Source organism: Petaurus breviceps, unplaced genomic scaffold (assembly GCF_028583685.1).
Source record: "Petaurus breviceps papuanus isolate PSGF00001 unplaced genomic scaffold, PetGlider_PUasm1.0 184, whole genome shotgun sequence".
Classification (NCBI taxonomy): domain Eukaryota; kingdom Metazoa; phylum Chordata; class Mammalia; order Diprotodontia; family Petauridae; genus Petaurus; species Petaurus breviceps.
Genome location: NW_027185793.1, coordinates 16,289,735 through 16,314,427, shown reverse-complemented (window position 1 = coordinate 16,314,427; position 24,693 = coordinate 16,289,735). Strand labels below are relative to the sequence as shown.

Here is a 24,693-nt window from a genome sequence, read left to right as displayed (position 1 = left end):
AAAGAAAGAAAGAAAGAAAGAAAGAAAGAAAGAAAGAAAGAAAGAAAGAAAGAAAGAAAAAATAGCTCCCTGGTAAGTACACCATACAGTAGAACTTCAGGCATCTGGAATTAAAAATCTTCTGTAGATATATTAAAAAAAAATTTTGGTAGAAATCAAAATCCTACACAGTCACTGATAAAACGAGGATTTTCACTAGTGATCATTAGTATATTCTTGTTAGCCTCTACTACCACCTGTTCTTCCCCACACCTTTTTACTGCCTTAACTGCAACTTAAACAAAGGGCTCTATCTTAAAACTTCTTTGCCAACTTCTATCCTTTTGACTCTTTTTATTTAAAGTCTTTCATTGGTCTCTAAATAAGAAAAGAACCTAAGTAGGGATAACATGGAAGCTCCTAATTTATTGCTATATTTTAATTTAAAACATTAGCTCAGAAAATATGCTGTGCTGAAGTTCTCTTTAACTCTCCATTCAGGGACACCATTGTTCATTCACTACATTTTATTGTGCACCAACCACGTACTAGACAACAAATTTCATTCTACAGAATGTAGAGTATATGTGCTGATGGAAAGAAACAGAGGACTCAAAGCCAGATTGGTTCTATTCTCAGCTCTTCCACCTAACAGTCAATAATAACACTGGGCATTTATAAACTCTCTAAAGCTATTTCCTTACTTGCAAAATGCAGATAATATTTGCAGTGCATACATCACACAGTTATTATAAGGACCAAAAGAGATAATGTATGTAAAGTGTGTTTGAAATGGGAAATAAAAAGTAAATACTAATAACAAGGCACTATATTAGGTAATCAATGTTTGTCATGACATTCCAGGTTCACATTAGTGTTAATGGTGTTAGGAGATTCCCCAAGTAACTTCCTCAGAAGAATTCTATGGAAAGCTGAAAAGCCATTCTCTATTTTCATTGACTCATCTGGATGTCATTAAATGCCCTCTCCACCATTCCCTTCCAATTTTTCCCCAAGGAGGAAGGCATTTTATTTTGGTATTTCTAGGGCTGCTCCATTATGATTTGTTTTTCATGATTTGTTTCTTTTTTCTCTTTCCTTTGGTTGGAAGAGTTTCCCTCATATCCTGGGAATGCATGGCTGGAAAATGCATGTGGTAAAGTGATACTTAGTCCCTAGAGCACAGTGGTTTAACCACAGTGATTAAGTTCCTGCTGACATCTCATAACAGGTTAAGTGGGATGTAAAAAAGACCCATAAGCCTATGTCCTCTCTTTCCACCAATCTCTCCTATTTCCCTCACTTCATATATTAGAGATCCCTTCATTCTTCTTTTTTTTTAAGTGGCAACTTTTAAAAATCTTGTAATTGTTTTTATTTGGGAATACAATTAGTAACAGTAAAGGCTATAAATAAGAGTATTATTGTTTCACTAAAAAGCAACCATTACTACTTCAGCCACAACTGAAGGACCTTGTCATTCTCCCTCTGGTTTACTTTACATCAAGTTAATTTAGTCTAACATGCATTTATTAAGCACCCTACTGTTAAAATGCTATATTAGATACTTAGGATACAGAGATTAAAATGAGACAGAACTACAGAATGTAGGAAGAAGAAGAGAGAGATCTCAAGGGTCATCTAATCCTTGCTTTCAAAAGGTTTACATATTATGGGGGTGGGGCGGCTATAACATTCCCAGAAACATACAATATGTGATTAGGGAATAAAGTGTGTAAAAGAGAGAACAAACTGCTCTTGGGATGTCTAAGTAGGAGAAAAGCATTAACTGTCCTCTTCACCCAGCTGAAATCTTTCCCCTTTTATATTTAAAATCTAAATAAGAACTAAAAAGTTTTATTCCCTTCCCCAAAAATTTCAAAAAGGAAGGCATATAAAAGTTTTTCTCTCTATTGTTTACTTAGGTTTTGCTATTTCATATATCTAGTATGTTCATGTTACCTATAATTCAAGATTACAGATTTCTACAAGGGTGAAATAAGGTCCTGTTTAGCTTAAATGATTAAAACCCTATACAGTGTACATGCATTTCAGTATGGATGGTATAGTATGTATGTTTAGCACTGAAGGTTTAGAAAGTTCATTCCTCAGATCACCTCTGAAGTAACTAAGTATTGTTCCCCTGTCTCTCCCTTTTTACAGATGAACAAACTGAGAGGTTTTAGAGATTAAATGACCTCTTCACGTTCCACAGAGTCAGGATTTAAACTCAGCTCTCATGACCTGAAGTCTAGCACTTTCCACTACACTATACTGCCTCAACTCTTTGAGTCTCCTTTTAAACTAATAACTCCCTTTTCTTGATTCGTCTTTATATCTTTATAGTAGGTAAATATAATAAAACCTTATCTATCCCAAACAACTACTAGCAACTTCACTTATCGTGTACATTGATACATTCTATCAAGAAATATAGGCTTGACTCAGTGAGTAAGAGCACCGGCTCCAGTGTCAGGATGACCTGGATCAAATCCGGGCTCAGATACTCAGCACCACACCCAGAAATAACTGGCCGTGTAACCTTAAGCAAGTTACTTAACCCCAATTGCTTAAAAAAAAAAGAAATATAGGCTTGAACCAAGAAGTAAGCCAAAAGAGGCATCTGAATAACCAAGAGATACCACAGTCTATGCATTAAAGCTTGAGCACTTTACTCAGAGAAGAGTTTCCCAAACCTTTCTTCTTCGAAACCTATTTATTCATTTTACATATGATTGTACCAATTTTGAAACTTTTATTTCCAAATCTATAACTGATTAGAGCAAATTAATTTCAAGAGAGTAGAAGCTGGGAATGAGAGGCAGATGATGATAGTCTGACAACAGGAAAGGAGACAGAAAAACTATAAAAATTAGACACAAGAACTCCAAAAGTTTAGCAATTGAGGAATATTTAGAAGCAAATGGTAAAATTATCCTTCAAAAAACAATAGGCCATCAATGTATTATAGACTAGCAATTTTGCTGATTTTCATTACAGTAACCTTGCATTATTAAGATAAAGGATATTTAGTATAATTTAAGAAGGCAGAGAATTACATAATATAGTTGAGGAAGATTTCTACCCCCAAGGTTTTTTTTAACCCCAGTAGCAGTATTTGCAAAATACTCAGTTACTAAAAAAATTATACTATTGCAAATAGACATGAATTTATGGTACTAAAAAGGAAAAATAAGATCAGGTTCATTTTGAAACAACCTTGATAATTATCATAGATATGACAAACACATTGTTATGAAATAAGGAAGCATACAAAGCAAAATGTCTTAGAATGTAAAACACAGATAACCCAGAATGTTATAGCCTCCTTGCTATTGTTTAATCAATTCTCCTTCTAAATTTCTAAAAATGCAAAGTAGTGCCATGTAGAATTGGAACAGTGTTCAGAGGCATCCAACTTTCTCTCTTCTAGCAAGAAAGATCTCTTTTGACTTTTTTTGATCTGGTGCCTTCATGGTACTTTTTATTTTTAATATTTTTAACATCTACAAATGTCTCTGGGTTTAAATATGCTTTTAATATACCTCAAATTAGTGTTCTCATCTCTTTTAGATGGTAAGTTCCTGAATTTAAAGTTAAGGAGGTACCAAACCTCTCAGACTACTTTAAAGAACACTCAGTGCAAAGTTATAAACAGCAGGATATTTTACTAAATCCCTCTGGAAAATGATCAAAGATTCACAAGACATGGTATTGATGTTTAAAGAACATAACTGAAAACTGGGATGATGGTCATAGTAACATAGTGTTACTTGGACCATCAAAACTTCCCTTTTAGTTGTTGTCAAATGCTAAGTAGATAAAAGGTCCTTTCTCTTACCGTTCTCCAGTATAGCCTGGACTGCAGTGACATTGACCTGTGGCTGAGTCACAGGTCCCTCCATTGTGGCATTGGCACTCCTGGGAACAATTCTTTCCAAAGCGACCTTCAGGGCAAGGCTGACCACACACTGTGCCCTGTATTGAAACAGAATCTGAAAATAAGATGGAATTGCAGCCAGGGAAGGGGAGGAAAAGGGAAAGATAAGAATGGAGTGAGGGGAGGTAGGTAAAAAGAAATTATATTAATGGGAACTTGTACTAGATCATCGCTTTTAAAAATGATATATTAAGTCTTTCTTTTATATTGGAAGCTTGAAGTTTGTTTTACATTTACACAGTGGCAATGAGGAGATAATCTACAGAAACACTGAAAATTGAAACTAATTCAAATAGTAATCATAAACCTATTTTAAAAGAACTAATCTCCTTTTTCTGCATTATTCATTTGTAGTAAGTTTTCAATATTTTCTAAATACTCAGAGAAGTAAAATCCAACAGTTTAATTGAATGTCCAAATACTTTATCAAGTTTCAAGAAAGCATAAGCCTCCCCTACTCCAATAAATCAACAATATGAAGTTTTAAATGTATAAGCAAATGTGTTTTATATTCTGTGATTAGTTAATATTGTGTTAATTTCTGTTGATGGGTAAATAAATAAAGTAATTAGCTAAAAAAAATGGTATGCCCATTGAGCTTATACAGAAAATAGCAGTCAGTTCATTGATAAGGAGATTAGCCTAGTGGTAGAAGATTTAAGTTTTGTATTTAAAGATTCCAGTTTGAGCCAAGCATCTGGAAGAGAATTGTTCTTCTTTAGTAGGGGAGGAGGGAAGAGAATTTCTCCCTCTCTTTCCTCTCCGACTTTTCAATGGCATAAAAGAACAAGAAACAAGCAATTACTATTTTTTTGGACAGAAAAACACCAGAGGGCTTATTTTCAGGGGAGGGCTTATTTTAATGAACATTGACAGCAATTTTAATAAACAGGTAAATGTGAACAAAAAAATGTACCTTTATTCAATAAGCAAATCACTGGGGAAGAACAAGATGACACGCTCACTGCTGCAGCTCTGATTGGATGCAGCTCGGAGCGTGGTGTGCGTTTCACGGGGGGGACAGTGCATACAGAGGGTACCGTAATGTAGCGTGTAGCACAGGGGATCACCTTCACTACAGTAGCAATCTCAATAGGGCTTATTTTCGGGGGAGGGCTTATTTTAGAGGAATCTTACACAGTAAGGGGAGGGCTTATTTTCGGGATAGGTCTTATTATCGGGGAAACACGGTAACAGTCTGGAAAGGATGTTTAGAAGCTACTCAAAATTAATTTTTTGTTTTGTTTTGCTTTTTTGGAGGGGCAATTGGGGTTAAGTGACTTGCCCAAGGTCACAGGATACTTTTTGTATTAAGTGTCTGAGGCCAGATTTGAACTCAGGTCCTCCTGACTCAAGTACCAGTGCTCTATTCACTGTGCCACCTAGCCGCCCCTCAAAATTAATTTTTAAAAAAGTGTTACTAATTACATTCTAAGTCCATTGCTCAGATATTTTAAAATATTCATTTTCTGACATGATCTTGGCTAAAATATGCCTTTGGCCCAGACTATCATTATACTCCTTGGGTAATTCTAACTAGGTTTGCTCTCTCAGATTGTATCACCACCAATGTTAATAGTAGGCTATCTATTACATCACCAATTTGGACAACAATTCTTCATATTTCTGGTTGGTGCTGTTAAAACTAGGAAATGCCATCTCAGTAGTTAGTCTAGCTCCCTAGTGATGCTTTAGGTTTTGCAAGCACTTTATATGACTTCAATTTTTCTGCTCTGACATAAGACCTCACAAATTCAAAAGCAAGTCCTCTGATACTGTTCACTAAAGTAAACATTGTCTTGCTCAGATGTCTGCTAGCTTTTAATAATATTGTAGCAGGGAGTCAAGATGGCAGAGGGGAAGCAGGACCTCTCCGCTGCTCCGGCTTCCACCTTCCCCAATCCATGTAAAAAGGAGACTCTAAACAAACTTTGGAGCTGCAGAACCCACAAAATGACACAGATAAGCTAACCTCCTGCTGTGGACAGCCCGGCAGGAATCGGCCAAGGCAGCACTCCCAGCCGAGCCCAGCCCCAGGCCAAGGCTTTAGCCCCAGGGTGGACCTGACCAGCTGCTGGCCAGAGGGACTCCAGATCAGCAGCAGCTGTGGCCGTTTCCAGATTATCAACACATAGACGCAAAAGACAAAGTGAGAGGTGAGTGCAGTCTGGACTTTGGGACCCAGTAAGTGGGAGTGTGTGGCTTTTTCCCCAGGGGCAAGAAGCCACTGAGACACAGGCAGAGCCAGCCAGCTACACATAGCAGCTTCAGCTCCTGGCCTGCAGAGTGTAAGGGGATCAAGCACCAGTCTGAGGCATAATAGCTCTTGCTTTAACTTGCTTGGAACTGGATTGCAGTCTAGGGTGAAGGTCCTGGGGTGTATGTCCAGCTTTCCAGAGCATGTGGAGACCTCAGAGAGGGCACCCATCTAATACCTTCGGCAGCTGAGAAAACCCCAGCATTTGGGACAAAAGCTCCCCTGTCTGGTGGCAGAGTGCTACTGTGGCAAAAAGCCCAGGGGTCAAGTGACTGAGGGGTGACATGACCAGGCAAAGGAAACAAAGCAAACAGAAGATTCCAACATCAGACTCCTATTTGGGGGACAAAAAGGAGCAAAGCATGGAACAGGAGGAAAACAGTGAAGTCAGAACTCTTGCACCAAAAGCTGCAAAGGAAAACAAGCTGGTTACAGGCCATAGAGGATCTTAAGAAGCAGATAAGAGAAGTGAAGGAAAAATTGGGAAGAGAAATGAGAATAATGCAAGAAAATTATGAAATGAGAGTCAACAGTCTGACTGAGGAAAATAACACCTTAAAAAACAGACTAACTCAATTGGCAAAAGAGCCTCAAAAAGGCAATGAGGAGAAGAATGCCTTAAAAAGCCAAATTTGCCAGATGGAAAAAGAATCTCAAAAGCTCCATGAGGAGAATCATTGCTTCAGAATTAGATTGGGGCAAATGGAAGCTAATGATTTTATGAGAAATCATGATGCTGTTAAACAGATCCAAACAAATGAAAGAATAGAAGGCAATAGAAGGAGATGAGAGGTTGGAGGAATCCACAGATCACCTCCTGAAAAAGATTCCAAAAGGAAAACTCCTAGGAATATTATAGCCAGGTTCCGGAATCCCAGATTAAGGAGAGAATATTACAAGCAGACAGGAAGAAACAATTTGAATATTGTGGAAACACAATCAGGATAACCCAGGATCTGGCAGCTTCTACACTGAGGGATCGAAGGGCTTGAAATATGACATTCTGGAGGTCAAAGGAGCTGAGATTAAAATCAGGAGTCACCTACCCAGCAAAACTGAGTGTCATGTTTCAGGGGAAAATATGGTCATTCAGTAGAATAGAGGACTTACAAGCATTCTTGCTGAAAAAAACAGAGTTGAATAGAAAATGTGACATTCAGATACAGGAAGCAAGAGAAGCATGAGAAGGCAAACAGGGAAGAGAAATCATAAGGAACTTATCAAAGTTGAACTATTGACATTCCTACATGGAAAAACGATAATTGTGACTTATGGAACTTTTCTCAGTAGTTGAAAGGGATAGAAATATATATATATATATATATATATATATATATACACACACACACACACACACACACACACACACATATGTATATGTCTATATATGAGGGTATATGGGCATATAAATACATATGTGAATGTGTGTATATATATATATATTTACAGGTATACATAGATAGAGGGCACAGGACCAATTTAACAGGAAGGAATGGTACTTAAAAGGTGAAATTAAGAGGTGAGAGAGAAACATAATGAGAGGAGATGGGGAGAGAGAGAATGGGGTAAACTATCTCATATGGAAGAGGCAAGGGAAAATGGTTATAATGGAGGGGAAGAATAGAAAGGCAAAAGGGAATGGGTCAACCTTATTCCCATTGAACTTGACTTGAGGAGGGAATGAAATGCATACTAAATAGGGTATCTCACCCTCCAGGAGAGTAGGGGGGAAGGGGATGAGAGCGGGGATGATGGAAGGGGTTGCAGGTTGCGGGGGAGGGAAGTTGGAAGCATCCACTTTTGAAAAGGGACAAGATCAAAGTAGAGAATAGAACAAATGGGAGGTGGGATAGGAGGGAGGGAAATATAGTCAGTCTTTTACAATATGTCTACTATGTTATTGTTTTGCATTAGCCTCACATGTACAACCTGTACTGAACTGCTTATCTTCCCAGTAAGGGTGGGTGACGAGGGAGGAAGGGAATGAATGTGGAATTCAAAGTTTTAAAATCAAATATTCAAATATATATATATATGCTATTATTAATACTATTTTACATGTAATTGGGAAATAAGATATACAGGCACTGGGGCATAGAGATCCACTGGAAAAGTCGAAAGGGGTATGGGAGAAAACATGGGAGAGAGCAGATTGGAGGAGGGCAACCCCTGTGGGGCTGCTATTTTTGGAGTGATGGGTAGGGGAAAAAAGGGGAGAAAATTTTTAACTCAAAATCTGGCGGAAACGAATGATGTAAATCGGAAGTTAATAAAGCATTTGACAAAAAAATAATAATATTGAAGCAAACCAAGTCCAAATCACTACTGATTCTTCTTCAGGAAGACAAGGATTCATTTTGTCCTGAAAAGATACCTAATTTGATCCAATAATATATTTGTGCTACAGGAATTCTACATTTAACACCTACAAGGGGCTTAGGTGTTTTTCTTTTCTATAAGCTTGTCTTTTAGGTTTCTCTACTGGCTTTCTCTCTTTCTCTACTAGGTTTCTCTCTTCTACTACTCATTTTCTAAAATCTACTCATATAAAAAAAATCAACCCCTTGACTCAGAGAATGGGTTAGAGGTCGTCTTCCAGGTACTATCCTCTTCTCTCACTGTATCTGCAGTTTTTGAGTCTGGTAACTAACAAAATACTGACTGATCAGTTTCTCTTAGTCATATCCCATTATTAATCCACATTTCTCCAACTGCTTTAACTCTCTTTTAAATAATATTTAATATAATAATTCTTTTTCTTAGTATTTACTCCTAAGAACAAAAGACCTACATTTTCATATCCATTACCTCACAACACTAATTTTAATGTCTACCTCCATATGTCAGTTTATTTATCATTTATAACCAAAAAGAATTTTAGCAAACAATGCTAAACTAATCGTTATGCAGACTATGCAGTAATAAACAATAATTATATTTAATTAATATTTATCAAATAAAACCGTAAAAATAAACAAATTCATGTCATTTTTCATTAGGAGCATTCTCAGGCATTTTTGCAATGAGAAGACAGTTATGGAAAAGAAAATATATCCTGGATAAGCCCCCACCTCTTAAAAATTATAATAACTATCCACATGGGGTCTAGGTACAATGGTCATCCCTTCTCTTTAACTGTTCCTAACTCATTTTCCTTCTGAATTTTCATTTTTGGTTCTAAGGCATTCAAGGGCGTATGTTCTGATTTAAGATAAAAAATATTATTTAATTTTAAATTTAATTATTATTTAATATAAGAATATTAAAATTAATAGAAATGCACAGCCCCCTTTAACTAATTAATCAGTTAGCTCTGAGCCCTCATCCCAGGTTATAAAATAAACCAGAAAAATCTCTTTTCCCATAATCTTTCTCTCTCTTTTTTAATCACTCTATTCTAATTAAGTAAATATCAATGTTATACAATTAAAATAAATCATTCAAATATATTTAAATAATGTTAAAGTGAGAAAGATTACAGCTAGAGTTACTACTAACTATAAATTACAATTATTGCCATCTCATCTCTGGAATCACAGTCCCTACCACTTGGTTCCCTCAGGAATGAAGTTAATGTTTCTTCTTAAGAATTTGCTTCATAATGTCACTTTGCAAAATGAGAGTTAAATTTAGTTCTCTCAAGAATTGTCATTTGAGTCTTTCTCAAAGATAACAGCTACCTCCCTCAGTCTCTTCCAGAAAGAAACCTATCATCTCAGGGTATTACTTGGGGGCACTGAAAGCTTATATTATTTGTCTGTCTTGGTATATCTCAGCAGAAGGACTTAACCAGGTCTTCCTGACTCCAAGGCTAGCTCCCTATCTTTTATGTCACATTCTTTCTCAAGCTGACTTCGGAGGCTTTCCCTCTTCCAGTTTCCCACGTCTTAGTTAGGGAGCCTAGAAAATGGCTTCAAAGAAGTTGATACTTGAAGGAAAAGAGGAGCACATCTTTGATTTGGTTTAAAGGAAAACTTACCATCCAGCCATCAGGGCAAGAGCATTCACCAGTGACATGATGACACACTCCTCCATTTTGGCAGGGACATCTCTCTTCACACTGTGACCCATGCTTGCCAGGAGGGCAAAGATCCTCACAGCTGAAGGATTAATGTCCAACAAATGATACTGTTATTTGCAAAACCACATTGCCTTCAACCCCTAACTAATATCAGTGTTATTATAGTCTGTCATAGGCTGAAGCTCCATGATATGAACTGCTGAAAAATATTCTCAGAATATTTTTTAGTAAGCAAGTTATTCAATCATTTATTATTACTGAATTAACACAAACATAACACGACTGAATATAAATTGTTTACGTAAAAGTATTAATAATATGAGTTGGCAGGACCTACTCTTGCCACCTCATCCATTCTCTCACATTAGATCTTTCTTGCGAAATCATCATTTGTCCTATTTGTAAAAAGCTCCAGATAACTACCTTTGGTGACCACTGTCCAATGTTTGACAGTCCTTACAACTGAACTTAACCCCTTGTACTTTATTTTAAACCAGCTTCCCTTTCCTGCTCTGACTTCAACTGGGAACGCAAACAATTTCTCTGTATTCTCTGTGAAAGAGTCCTTCACGTCATTGACAATTATTTTTAATCACTACTCATTTTTTTCTTCTCTAACTATAAGTTACAGAATGGTTACTTATCTGTATTAGTAGGGAGAATTTCCTCAACAGAAGCTCCTTTCTTATACTGAAATCACAATTTCAGAAAAGAAAAATTGTACAAGGCACTCTACAAGGCTGTGCGTAAATAGTCCCTTTACAATGTTATTGGAGGATGCAGTATGTACATTAATAAGTATAATACAATATATAGAAATGAAGTGTTAAAGGAGATAGAGAAAAAAGTTCTTTAACAGTTTGAAGGGGAAGGGATTAACTTTATTGGTTTTGTTTTATAACCATTAACTCTTTTTTGTTCCTTCTCACAAAGGTAAAAATATTTTCTCTCCACTTTTGATAATCCTACTTCCTTTTTGCCAATGTATATTGTCATAATAGAATGTTCTCAGCTACAAATGGGAAATAATAATGGAGGCTTCTAACCTAATTGGTTTTTTCTTCTCTATGGAAACCACATATAGAGAAAGACAGGCATTTATTTATTCACCAGTGGGTTAAACTCTGACATCTTTATTCTTCAACAATTTCTTAATGTATCCACAGCATGGCCCCAAAAATGCCGCATGGGAAAAACACATCAAATGATTGGTAATTTCATAGGTGTCCACACTAATGAAATCACAGGTTTTCAAGTAGTAAAGCAAATGGACACTGTTTTCACAGATATGACAGGTCAAACTCTTCCTTTCAATGACCTTCCTTTGAGTAAGGCAAAAAAAAAAAAAAAAACAACGACAAAAAACCATCTTAGCAGACAACTTCAGGGATTGATCCTTTTAGAACTTGCCTAGGAGGATACTTAGATGATAGGCATAGTTCATCACTGGGCAAACACTCAAAGCTTTTCAGTTTTGCTGGACATGCCAGAACATTATAATTACAATATAAGAAACGAACTTCTGTTGAGGAAACACCCTCTACTAAAACAGATAAGCAATCATTCTGTACCTTATAGTCTTAGAGAGTTGCCAAGGACACAGAAGCAAAATGCCTCATCCAAGGTCATAAAACCAGTATGAAGAAGGCCCAGTATGTGTTAGGGCAGGATTTGAACCCAGATTGTCCTTAACCCAAGCCAGCCCTCTATCCCCAAATTTTGAAGAATGAATTGAATCTATATAAATTAAACACAATAGAGAGAGAAAAAAATGAATAGAAAAATGACTGCAACCTAAAACCTGCTCAAATAAACTGCCAAAGAATACTGAAAACTTTTTTCTCTCCTTTGATAAAGATGGATTCAGGAAAATGGCCACCTTCACAATGGAATATGCACAATGAAGGTAAATAGCTGGGTGGTATTGATAGAGAGAGCTCTGAACTTGAAATAAGAAGGAAAATGAGTTTGGATCTGTTCTGACACTTATTGATTATGTGACCATAGGCTTTACTCATTTTACAGAACATGCTCATAGAGATGGAATAACTTGGCCAAAGTCACACAAATAGCAGAGCTGGTATATAAATACAGGTCTTCTGATTTCAAATCTAGTGCTCTTTCCTCTATACCACACTGCCATCCAGCCATTCAACAACCAGTCATTTGAGAGAGAGAAAACATGCTGAAATACAGATACTTTGGATGAAGAGATGCTGAAGGTGAGTTAGAAGATTGTTCTTAATGATATTCTGTATTCTCCTGCCCCCATTTATAATGGTACTCTGCATTCACCCCACACATCACTTACAAGGCTCCAGTATATCCAGGAGGGCATCTACATTCTCCAGTTACATGATCACAGGTTGCTCCATTCTGACACTGGCACTTCTGGTGGCAATCATTCCCATAGGTGCCCTGGTCACAATGATCTTCACAGCGCCATCCCTTGAAGCCTGATGCACAGTGGCAGGCTCCTGTGATAGGATTGCATAAAGCTCCATTTTTACACTGACAGCGACTGCTACAGTGAGGACCCCAGTGGTCTCGGTCACATGCTGAGGGATAGGAAATGAAATCATTAAAGAGTTTCAGAGTCATTCTGCATATCACCTCAAGTGAATGAAGGCAAGTTCATTCTATAGTTATTTCTCTCCTTCCTATTTTTATGATGGGGTTCTTTGAGATCAATTGGTTGATGCTTTAATGACCTGTCAAGTAAAGTTCAAATTCCTCAGTAAAAGTAAAGGCAATCAAGACTTCCCCAAAATTTGGTCTCAACCCACTTTTTTCTTTTTTTAATTAAATTTTATTTTTAAACAAAGATTAGCCTTCTTTCCCTTTCCCTCCCCTATCCTCACCTTGAAAAACCAAGAAAGCAAGGCACCAGTTATGAGCATATATAGTAAAATAAAACAAAATTTTTTCATTTGGTCATGTCTTTGAAAATAATGTCAAAATCTGTACTCTGAGACCATCATCTCTCTTTCAGAAGGTGGGTAGCATCTTTCATCATGAGTCCTCAGGAACTATGATCATTGTGTTGATCAGAGTTCCCAAGTTTTTTTTTAAATACGTACATACATACATACATACATGTGTGTATATGTTTTAATCAGCCAAGATCTTCCTTCTCACATTCCCACCCCAACCCTCTCCTCATATTGGGAGCAACAACAAAAACAAAGCCCTTCCATACATGTAGTCAATCGAAGAAATTTTCACATGTCCATATCCTAAAACATTTCATTCTGTTTTCTAGAGTCTTTTACCTCTCTTTCAGGAGGTGGGTAGAATGTTTCATCATTAATATTCTGGAATCCTGGTTGGTCATTACATTGATAAGAGTTCAGCACAATAGTAATCCATCATATCCATATACCATAACTAATGTTTATACATTCCCCAATTTATGGGTACCCCCTCAGATTCCCATTCTTTGCCCCCTCAAAAAGAGTCACAAATATTTTTTTGTAGATTCTTTTGTCTATTTTGTTTTGCTTAGAACTAATCCCTCCCTTGGGGCAGCTTGATGGTTCAGTGGATACAGTGCTGGGCCTGGAGTCAGAAAAACAGGAGTTCAAATCTGAACTCAGACACTTACTAGCTGTGTGACTCTAGGCAAGTCATTTAACCTTGCTTGCTTTAATTCCTGATCTGTAAAAAGAACTGGAGAAGGAAATGGCAAACCACTCCAACATCTTTGCCAAGAAAACTTCAAATGGCGTCATACAGAGTTGGACACAATTGAAACAACCGAACAATAACACAGAATGAGTCGGTCAAAGAACAAATCATAGAAACAATGAATAATTTCAAGGAAGAGATTGACAACAATAAGCCAACATTCCAAAATATGTGGGATGCAGCCAAATCATTACTTGAGGGAAATTGCATATTTCTTTTTTTTCTTTCTTTTTACTTTTTGGAGGGGGGAGAAGGCAGGGAAATTGGGGTTAAGTGATTTGCTCAAGGTCACATGGCTAGTAAAGTGTTAAGTGTCTCAGGCCGGATTTGAACTCAGGTGCTCCTGACTCCAGGGCTGGTGCTCTATTCACTGCACCACCTAGCCACCCTGAAATGTTATATTTCTAAATGAGTATGTCTTTTAAAGAGAGAAAGGGCAGATGTGTTGAATATGGCTACTTCAATTCATTGGGGGATCAAGGAAGGGGAATTTCATTCATTTACTTTTGAAACAAAATAAACAACAAGATAGGTATTGGGCAGCTAGGATACACAATGAATTGTGTTGGACCTGGAGTCAGGAAGACCTGAGTTCAAATCTAATCTTAGACACTTACTAGCTGTGTAACCATGGGTAAGACATTTAACCCTGTTGGCCGCAGTTTTCTCATATGTAAATGAATTGAAGAAGGAGATGGCAAACCACTTCAGTATCTTTGCCAAGAAAATTCCAAAGACAGTAAAATCCACAGGGTCATGAATAGTTGGACATAGTTAAACAACAACAAAAAATCTTTTTTTAAGTTCCTATAATAAAGGCACCATTTCTAAGCTATATAAATAATTGGTTCAAACTTATAAAACTAAGAGTCATTCCAAATTGGTAAATGGTCTAAGGAGATGAATAGATAGTTCCGCAGAGGAGAAACATAAACTATATATAGCCATAATAACGCTCTAAATAATTACCAATTAGAGAAATTAAAATTAAAACAACAATGAGGTTCTAACTTACAACCAAAAGGGACAAGGGAGAGAGGGATAGAATTTGGAGCTCAAAACTTTAAAAAATGAATATTAAAAGTATTTTAGATGTAATATTGGAAAAAATATTATTTTTTAAAAAGAATAAGCCAAGAAAAAGAGAATTTAAAAGAGACTGGAGAAGTCACTTCAATTACATTACTGAAGGAAAAAAATCAGGATGCTTACAGTTTGGCATAAACTCTAGAATGAAAAGATTACTTATATAGATTTTTGTATTAAAGCAAGAGTCCTCTGCAGAGTGAACTACAAGATTTAAGGAGTTACTACTTGAGAGATAGATTCCATGCTGTCTTCGAAATAAAATGAGTACAAGTATGAGCCAGCTTTAAAAGAAAAAAGCTCTACTAATTCCCAAACAAGAAAGTTCATACAGTAAACGCAGTCCAAGACAGAAAGCAGCAGGTGGCAACTTACCACTGGAGCAGTTGGTTCCACCCCAGCCAGGCTCACACTGACAGGTGTTTGGGGCAATACAGTGGCCATGGACACATTTATCAGCACAGTGGGCTATCAGAGAAAAATCAATAAAATGAAGGAACTTTAGACACACAAAAACACTTTTACTGTGCAGCTGTCTTATATCTTAGTCTCAACAATCACTTAAAAAAACATTCATGCTTGATAATTTTCTTCATTGAAAGAAGGAAGCTCAGCAATGCCAGATTTCAAACTATATTACAAAGCAGTAATCATCCAAACAATCTGGTACTGGCTAAGAAATAGAGTGGTAGACCAGTGGAATAGATCATTCATTCATTCTTTAGTCTTTTTATTCATTGTATAACCACATAATTTACCCTTGTTTGAAGATTTCAAAGTATAGTCCTTCATTTCTGTTCTTTCAATTCTATTTCACAAGGGGACAGCTGGGTGGTGCAGTGGATAGAGCCACTGACTCTGGAGTCAGAAGGACATGAGTTCAAATTCGACCTCAGACACTTTACTATGTGACCCTGGGCAAGTCACTTAACCCAGATTACCTCAAACAACAAAATAAAATAAATTCTATTTAATAGTAAGGAACAGAGAACTTAAAAGAGAAAATGAGGTATCCAATAGTTATTTGATCAGCATTTATCCATTCTATGATCTGTGTGTCTCTCTATGTGTGGCTGTATTATACTTGCATATAGTACAACAAGTACTACATAAAAGTATACTTGTATATAGTATAACATAGTACAGCAAGATGTATTCATGACTTTGTGATTTATGAGAGATAAAATAAATAAATACACAAGTAAATAGAAATACCTTGAAACAAACAGGAAAGTTAAGCCCCAAATAGGAATGTTTTTTGGAGATCACCAACCCTGCTGAGGAAAATGCTATAGTATTCTGGGCAGGGCAATGGAGAAGAAATGCTTCAGGTCTGAAAGATCCCTGTCAGTAAAAAACTGCATTCTTTGATGTAAGTCTTAAAGGTTCTATTTTTTAATACCTATGGGGGGTAAGAAAATGAAACCCTAAAACACATATATTAACTCAAATTGTCCAGTTGCTCTAACCAAAATGGCTATATAATTGCACCAACTGAGTCTGGCAAAGACATTCAGCACAAAGGGGAGCTCCCATCCCAATTCCTATCATAGACAACAACTGATTCAGCAGCAATGAAGACAGTACCTACAAAGGATATCAACCTTCCTAGAGACCCAAGTAGCCATGGTACTGTGGGATTGATTGGACTTAAAGGGCACTTCTAAAGACAATGAAACAAACATTGACTTAGGATGAATTGAGAGGTTGTATAAATTTGATAGAGCATGTGGATTACGATCCATGAGATAACTAATACAACAAGGTCCTAATTCCAATCACCTCAAGTACATTTTTCTTGTGCATAGTACTACAACAGGGGAACAAGCCTGTGTGTGGTGCAGTCAACAGAAGGAACTCCAAGAAACTGAGAAGTGAAAAATGTGCCCAAGGACAAACCAGTTCCAAATGAACTAAGGATCCAGAGATCCTGATACAAAAAGAAAGCCAGAGAGACAGTGCTACATTTTGTTATAGCTATGATGAAGGTGGCTACATGCAGGCCACATTCACATAAGAGAAAGAAGCATTAGTACTATAGCATCAGCTCTGAAAAAAGGAGATGGGTTCAGGGAATGATTTTACCTGATCCCACAAACAATGAACATGATGTCATCAGCAATTCTTTTTTTTTTTTTTGCTTTTTGGAGGGGGGAAGGTAAGGCAATTGGGGTTAAGTGACTTGCCCAAGGTCACACGGCTAGTTTTTTTGTCTGTGTGTTAAGTGTCTGAGGCCAGATTTGAACTCAGGTCCTCCTGACTCCAGGGCCAGCACTCTATTCACTGTGCCACCTAGCCGCCCCGAGTAATTCTGTTTTTTTAATGGTCTTTTTTAAAAACTAATTTTGGAGTCTGAATCCAGATTGAAGCAAACTACCTGCTCTTTTTCTTTTTCTTGTTTGGTTTTGTTTCCTCTTTCCCATTGTTCATTCCATCTGATACAATCCTTCTTTATAACCTGACTAATGTGTAATGTGAAACTATTTGCAGCTCCTATACTTGAGTGTATGCCGCCATGGGGGGGGGGAGTGGGGGAGGAGAGGGAGGGAGAGAAAATTTGAAATTCAAGGAATTGTGGAACTGAATCTTGTAAACTAAAAGTAAACAAATTAATAAAGACCAAAAAATTTTACAAATTTAATTTTGAACTTCAATACATAAAGACAAAAAAAGAACATTTCCATGTACACAGTGCAATATAAAAAGAGGATTCACTATAAAATCATGAATCTATATTTCATACTATTTCCTTTTTTTGAAAGATACAAGTATCATACATAGTTTTCAAAGCTACTCTGTTTTATATGCTTCCTTCTAAGTTTTCTTTTTTTCTCTGCTTCATACTTTTATATTTTTTCCTTCTTTGAGATGGCTATCATTGGACACAAATATGTGTTTATACATACATAATGTAGAACCATACTATACATGCTTCTATTTATCAGTTGTTTCTCTGTAAGCAGATGGCGTCTTCCTTCACAAGTCCTTTGTAGTAATGACTCAGTTGCTCAAAGTTGCTCTTAAAACAATACTGGTGTTACTGTATATAACATTCTCTTGGTTCTGCTTATTTTCCTCTTCATCATTTCATGCAAATCTTTACACATTTTTCTAAAGTCAGTGAGGCTCATCATTTCTTTCTTTTTCTTTTTTTTTGCTTTTTGGAGGGGGAAGATAGGGTAATTGGGGTTAAGTGACTTGCCCAAGGTCCTATGGCTAGTTTTTGTGTTGTGTCTGAGGCTGGATTTGAACTCAGGTCCTCCTGACTCCAGGGCCAGTACTATTCACTGCACCACCTAGCTGCTAGGAGCTCATCATTTCTTATGGGACCATAATATTCCATCACAATCATATACCACATCTTGTTTAGCCATTCCCCAATTGACAGGTATCCTTGCAATTTCTAGTTCTTTGTCACTACAATTTTTTCCTAATCATCTTGGGAAACAGACCTGATAGTGGTATTGCTTGGTCAAAGAGTATAGACAGTTTAATAATGCTTTGGGAATAATTCCAGATTGCTCTCCAAAATGGTTGGATTAGTTTACAGTTCCATCAACAGTGAATTAGTGTCTCAATTTTTCCACTTCACCTCCAACATTTGTCACTTTTCCCTTCTATCATCTTAGCCAACCTGACAGGTGTAAGGTGAGATTTCAAGGTTGTCTCAATTTGCATTTATCTACTAAATAATGATTTAGAGCATTTTTTCATATGACTATAAATTGTTTTAATTTCTTAATTAACAGGAAAACTGCCTGTTCATATTTTTGGCCATTTATCAACTGGGAAATGACTCATAGTCTTATAGATCTGACGAAGTTCTTTAGATTTTTGAGATATGAGATCTTTATCTCAGATACTATGTATAAATTTCCTCCCCAATTTTCTGCTTTCCTTTTGATCTTGGCCATGCTGGCTTTATATGTATAAAACCTTTTGAATTTAATATAACCAAATTTATCCATTTTATACCTCACAATGCTCTCTATTATTTATTCATGGATTGTTCAACTATCTATAAGTCTGATATGTTCCATGTCCTCATTTTTTGTGATATGATCATCTGCAAAAGTGATACTTTTATTACCTATTCTGATTTCTTCAATTTCTCCTTCTTCATTTATTGTTATTGCTAGGATTTCCAATACAATACAAATAATGCTTGCTGAGGTGCTAGCAGATAGAGCACCAGCCCTGGACTCAGGAGGACCTGAGTTCAAGTTCATTCTCAGTCACTTGCTAGCTCTGTGACCCTGGGTAAGTCACTTAACCCCGAATGCCTCCAAAAACCAAAACCAAATAATGTTTACTCATGGTTTAAGGTAAATGCTTCTTATCAATTTAAGAAAAAAATCCATTTACACTTACATTTTCAAGTGTTTTCAATAGGAATGAGTATTATACTTTATCTAAAGCTTTTTCTGCATCTCTTGAAATAATCATATGAATATTGTTACTTATATTATTGATGTAATCAATTATGTTCATTATTTTCCTTATGTTAAAGCACCCCTGCATTCTTGATATAAATCCCACTCAGTCACAATGTAGAATCTTTGAAATATATTGTTGTAATCCCCTAGCTGGTATTTTATTTAGGGATTTTTGCATCCATATTCATTAATTAAATTGGTTTATGATTTTCTCTCTCTGTTTTTACTCTTCGAGGTTTAGATATCAATAGCATATTTGTTTCATAAAAGGAATTTGGTAGGATCTCTTCTTTGCCTATTATTCCAAATTATTCAATATTGGAATTTAAATATTTGGTATAATTCACTTGTAAATCCATCTGGTCCTAATCCTTTTTTCTTAGAAAGCTCATTTATGGCCTGTTCAATTTCTTTTTCTAAAATAGATTTTTTTAGACATTCTATTTCCTCTTCTACTAATCTACGCAGTTTATAATTTTGTAAATAGTCTTCCATTCTATTTAAATTGTTGAATTTATTGGCATATAATTGAGCAAAATAACTTTATAATTGTTTTGAGTTCATCTTTGTTAGTGGCATATCACCCTTTTCATTTTTTTTTTAAGCAATTGGAGTTAAGTAACTTGCTCAAGGTTACACGGCCAGTTATTTCTGGGTGTGGTGCTAAGTATCTGGGCCCAGATTTGATCCCCAGGTCATCCTGACACTGGGGCTGGTGCTCTTACTCACTGAGCCACCTGGCCGCCCCTACCCTTTTCATTTTTAATACTAGTGATTTGGCTTTCTCTCTTTTTAAAAATCATATTAACCAACAGTTTATCTATTTTATTGAGTTTTTTTCATAAAACCAACTCCTAGTTTTATTAATTCAATAGTTCCTTAAACTCAATTTTAGTCATCTCACCTTCAATTTTTAGATTTCCAACGTAGTGTTTAAGTGGTCATACCGTGTTTCCCCGATAATAAGACACTGTCTTATTATTTTTTTGGACAGAAAAACACCAGAGGGATTATTTTCAGGGGAGGGCTTATTTTAATGAACATTGACAGCAATTTTAATAAACAGGTAAATGTGAACAAAAAAATGTACCTTTATTCAATAAGCAAATCACTGGGGAAGAACAAGATGACGCGCTCACTGCTGCAGCTCTGATTGGATGCAGCTCGGAGCGCGGTGTACGTTTCACCGGGGGGGGAACGGTGCACACAGAGGGTACCGTAATGTAGCGTGTAGCACAGGGGATCACCTTCACTACAGTAGCAATCTCAATAGGGCTTATTTTAGAGGAATCTTACACAGTAAGGGGAGGGCTTATTTTCGGGATAGGTCTTATTATCCGGGAAACACGGTATATATTTACATATACATACGTATATATCTTGCATGTACTTAGTTGTTTGCGTGTTTTTCCCCATTAAACATGAGCTCCTTAAGAACAGGTACTAAGTTTCTGCTTTCCTTTTTATCCTCAATACTTACCTGGTGCCTGGTACATAGTGAATGTTTAACAAATGTTTGGGGTTGTTGATGATGATAATTGTAACCTTGGCTAAACCCACTGCTTTTATCACTGAGGTGTAATTTTACAACTACCTTTCTCTTGAATTTTTGGAAATACCAAGTAAATGGTTTTTGGCCCATGAACTAAACTGTTCCTAACACTAACCCAATAAATTACTATGGGAAGCAACATTCCTGAGATCACAATGGGAAAGAATCAAAAAGTCAATCATAGGAACAACTGCAATAACATCTTTCCAGTAAATGACCCTGGCAGGCTTACTCTCTAAAGTAAGGTGAGGTGGGTTCACCCCATACAGACTATTGACTGATGGTCAGTCCTCTACAGATGACATCAAAGTCTAGGATGGAGGAACCATTATTTTTTTCTTACTGGAGCTCCCAAACTTTTACGGATGAAACCTATGTCTGATTTTCCCTAAGCTTTATGAAGAGAGACATAAAAGATAATGGAAATCCAAATTGCCAACTAGGGGGTAATATAGGTGCAGAAGCAGACATCTGCTTGGAGAGCTATCATATAAAGAATTTAGAATAATCACTAAATTGTGATGGAGATCTTTGTTCTGATTCAACTGGTTCAATTATTTAGATGGAAATAACTCCCAAAATGTTTTCCTGGGATAACCACTTTAAAAAAAAATCAGCTGATTCTTTTTTGGCTAATGCTAAAAAACAAACAAACAAAAAAAACAGTAGTCAAAAGTGACTGTATACGTATGACTTAGTTCCATTTGGTAAGACATGATGCATCGATAGGTGCCAATTCTGCTATTCAACATAAGCTCTGGAGTAACACTACTCTACACTGTTCACTTTAAATTGAGTTTGACAGTATTTCTCCTACCAGAAACCCCAGAAGCTGCCAGGTTCTTCTTCATTCCATTCTAGCCTGAAGTTTGAAGGGAAAAGATAAGAAAGAGCGAGAAAAAATAATCTCATTCCTTTTCTCTCTTCAACATCTTGAACTCAATAAAGAAAACTGATTTCTCAGTCTCTACTAAAGAATTGTTCTTCTGACTAGACTAAAACAAACAAGATTCTTCTCTAAATACATCAGGTCCCCAATGCAAAGCCATAAAATTTTCCACAATGCACCTAACAACAACTATTCACAGATTGTCTCTTTGGCTTGATATCACTTTAGTCAAGACCTTTAATAAGAAACTTGTTGATACCACTAGAATCTTCATTAATCTTACAAGCAACTCATATACTCACACTTTAGATTGTAGGAGGTTGCATAGTACAGTGGAAAGAAGACTGAATTTGGAGTCATAGGACTGGAATCCAAAATCTACCTCTGCCACTTGCTAACTGTGAGCATTTGGACAATGCATTTATATTCACATACACAATAAGAGAGTTAAACTAGATGATCTTGGTGCGACTAGGTGGTGCAGTGAATACAGCATCGGCCCTAGACATCAGGAGGACCTGAGGTCAAATCCTACCTCAGATACTTAACACAAAACTAGCCATGTGACCTTGGGCAAGTTACTTAACCTCAATTGCCCTGCCTTCCCCCCTCCAAAAGGCAAAAACAAAAAACAAAAAAAAAACTAGATGGTCTCTGAGCTCCCTTCTGGCTCTCAACATGTGATCCTAGGAAAAGGTGACATTTGTTTCACAAAGACTTTTATAATTTACTTATGTATCTAGAGGCAGAATGATGAGTGGTAATGAGTCTGAACTTAGGAGAAACCTAGATTCCAGTTCTGTCTTTGATGCTCCATAGCTGTGTGACCATGATGAAAATCACTTAATGTTTCTGACCTTCAGCTGTCTCATTTGTAAAATTAGGACAATCACATTCTTTACTTCACAGGATGGTTGTGAGGCTCAAACAAGACCATTACACATGCTCTGTATAAGTACTTTCAAACCTTAAAGTGCTATGGAAATGCTGGTTATTCTTAATTTACATAACTTAATTTACATTACTCTTTAAATATCTCAGCATGAATTGGTAAAAAAAAAAAAAAGGAGAGGAGAGAGGCATAACAAAGAAGGGGAAAGAGATCCATTTGAAATAATGAGTGAATAATTATATAACATTCCACCAGTCTTAATAGTGCTCTCTAAGGGAGAGAGCTGGCTTATCCTAGGTTCCTTTATATCACTTGGTCAGGGAAAATCAGGCCACTGACCTGCTGTATGACCTATTCTAATGACTGCTCATCAGTTTTCAAAGAGATATTTGTTAAATAATTGTAGCTAAATTGGTCACTGTCTTGAATAATCTTTTTAAACAATCCCTTGCTTTTTCACTGATTGCCTTGAGCTAAACCATTTGAAATTTAGTGCCTGTCTAGAAAAACAGAGTTGGACTTCTCCAACTCTTGAAACCTAAGAATGTCCCAGACAAGCATCAAAAGCAAGGTCAACTTCTCATTGACTCCTATTGACCTGAATCTGAGGGTTTTTACCAGAAGCAATCCAACATTTGGTAAAACAAAGAATTTTGAACTGGGAAAAAAATCATACTTACGAATACATATGTCCATGCTTTCATAAAATCCAGGACAACACTGGGATTTACGTCTGTACATAGTTTTTTCTCCATGCCGATAGGCTGTACGATAACTAATTCTATGTATATAGAGAAAAAAATTCAAGTTGTTATTTTTTTATTCTGTATTTGTACTGATTTGGGATAATGTGTTAATTAAAAGTTTAAGATAAAGATTCTATCAAATGTAGTATATGACATTAAAAGCAAAACAGTCCAAAATAATTAGAAAGAAACTTAAAATGGAATTTTTGACCAATATCATAGTATCTGCTTCTTTGACTAAGGATAAGTCAGTCTGGTCAATGTAAGCTAATCTATACATTAATTCAAAGATCAGCAATGTTAAAAGTAGATTGTTTCATTATCTCACTGTGATAGTAATGGCAATTAAAGATTCCCCTGTATTGGCTTGGTTTTCAAATTGATTGTGTTAAAACCCAGAGCTTGTTAATCCCACCTGTGGGATGGACTTTTTGATGTGAAAAGAAAGTCCTGAACTGGGAGGAGCTGGTGACGTAGATTTGGAGAGACAAGAGAGAGGTGGAAGATCTTTTTGGAAGCAGCACCTCGTGGAGGGAGAGAGACTAAGAGAATTGCTGGTGGCCGCTTTGAATTGCCCTGGACTTTTGAGACCTGCCCCCTGAGCTGCCAAGGACTGAGGAGACATGGCTGCTTTGCTGGTACTTTGTCTGTCTGTTTTGATGTTCTTTTGCCAGATTTGTCCACTGGTGAAAGACAGTCCTGTTGTTGAAGAAGTCCTGGAACCTGGCTTTTGGTTAAGAAGCCCTGAGACTGTCCTGCAGACAGAGAGTGAATACTGTCCACTGGTGAAGGACAGTGCTGTTGTTGCAGGGGTCTGGAGACTGTCCTGCAGACAGAGTGAATACTGTCCACTGGTGAAGGACAGTGCTGTTGTTGCAGGGGTCTGGGAGCCTTTCTGTTGGTTCAGAAGCCCTGAAGAAGGATTTTCTTGTTGTATGTTTACAGAAATCCTGGGAGAGGGCTTTGCTAATGTGTTCAGGGGTTCTAGGACTGTTCTACAGACAGAGGATAAATTCATGAAGGGATTGGCAATGTATCTTGTGGCCTTGCTAAGCCTTGTCTCCCCAGGAACTAAGATTGCTGAGAACTTGACTCCTGTCAAGATGAAGAAAAGACCTCCATTTGGGTATTAAGTGCTGTGTTTAAACTTGATGTAACTCTGGGGTAGATTCAATTGTGATCCAGGGGTGGGGAACTTTTGACCTTAT

At 36.7% G+C, this 24,693-nt stretch overlaps 1 protein-coding gene across 1 annotated transcript in view; it reads right to left on the bottom strand.

The window, feature by feature from the left end:
• MEGF10 (multiple EGF like domains 10) overlaps positions 1–24,693 on the bottom strand; it is a 165,693-nt gene that overhangs the window by 73,532 nt on the left and 67,468 nt on the right. Inside the window, exons 4-8 of the mRNA XM_069088175.1 lie at positions 23,420–23,520; positions 15,346–15,438; positions 12,509–12,755; positions 10,156–10,276; positions 3,821–3,957 (exon numbers count right to left, since the gene is read on the bottom strand). Coding sequence (XP_068944276.1) covers positions 3,821–3,957; positions 10,156–10,276; positions 12,509–12,755; positions 15,346–15,438; positions 23,420–23,520 — 699 coding nt within the window. The remainder of the gene's footprint in view (positions 1–3,820; positions 3,958–10,155; positions 10,277–12,508; positions 12,756–15,345; positions 15,439–23,419; positions 23,521–24,693) is intronic.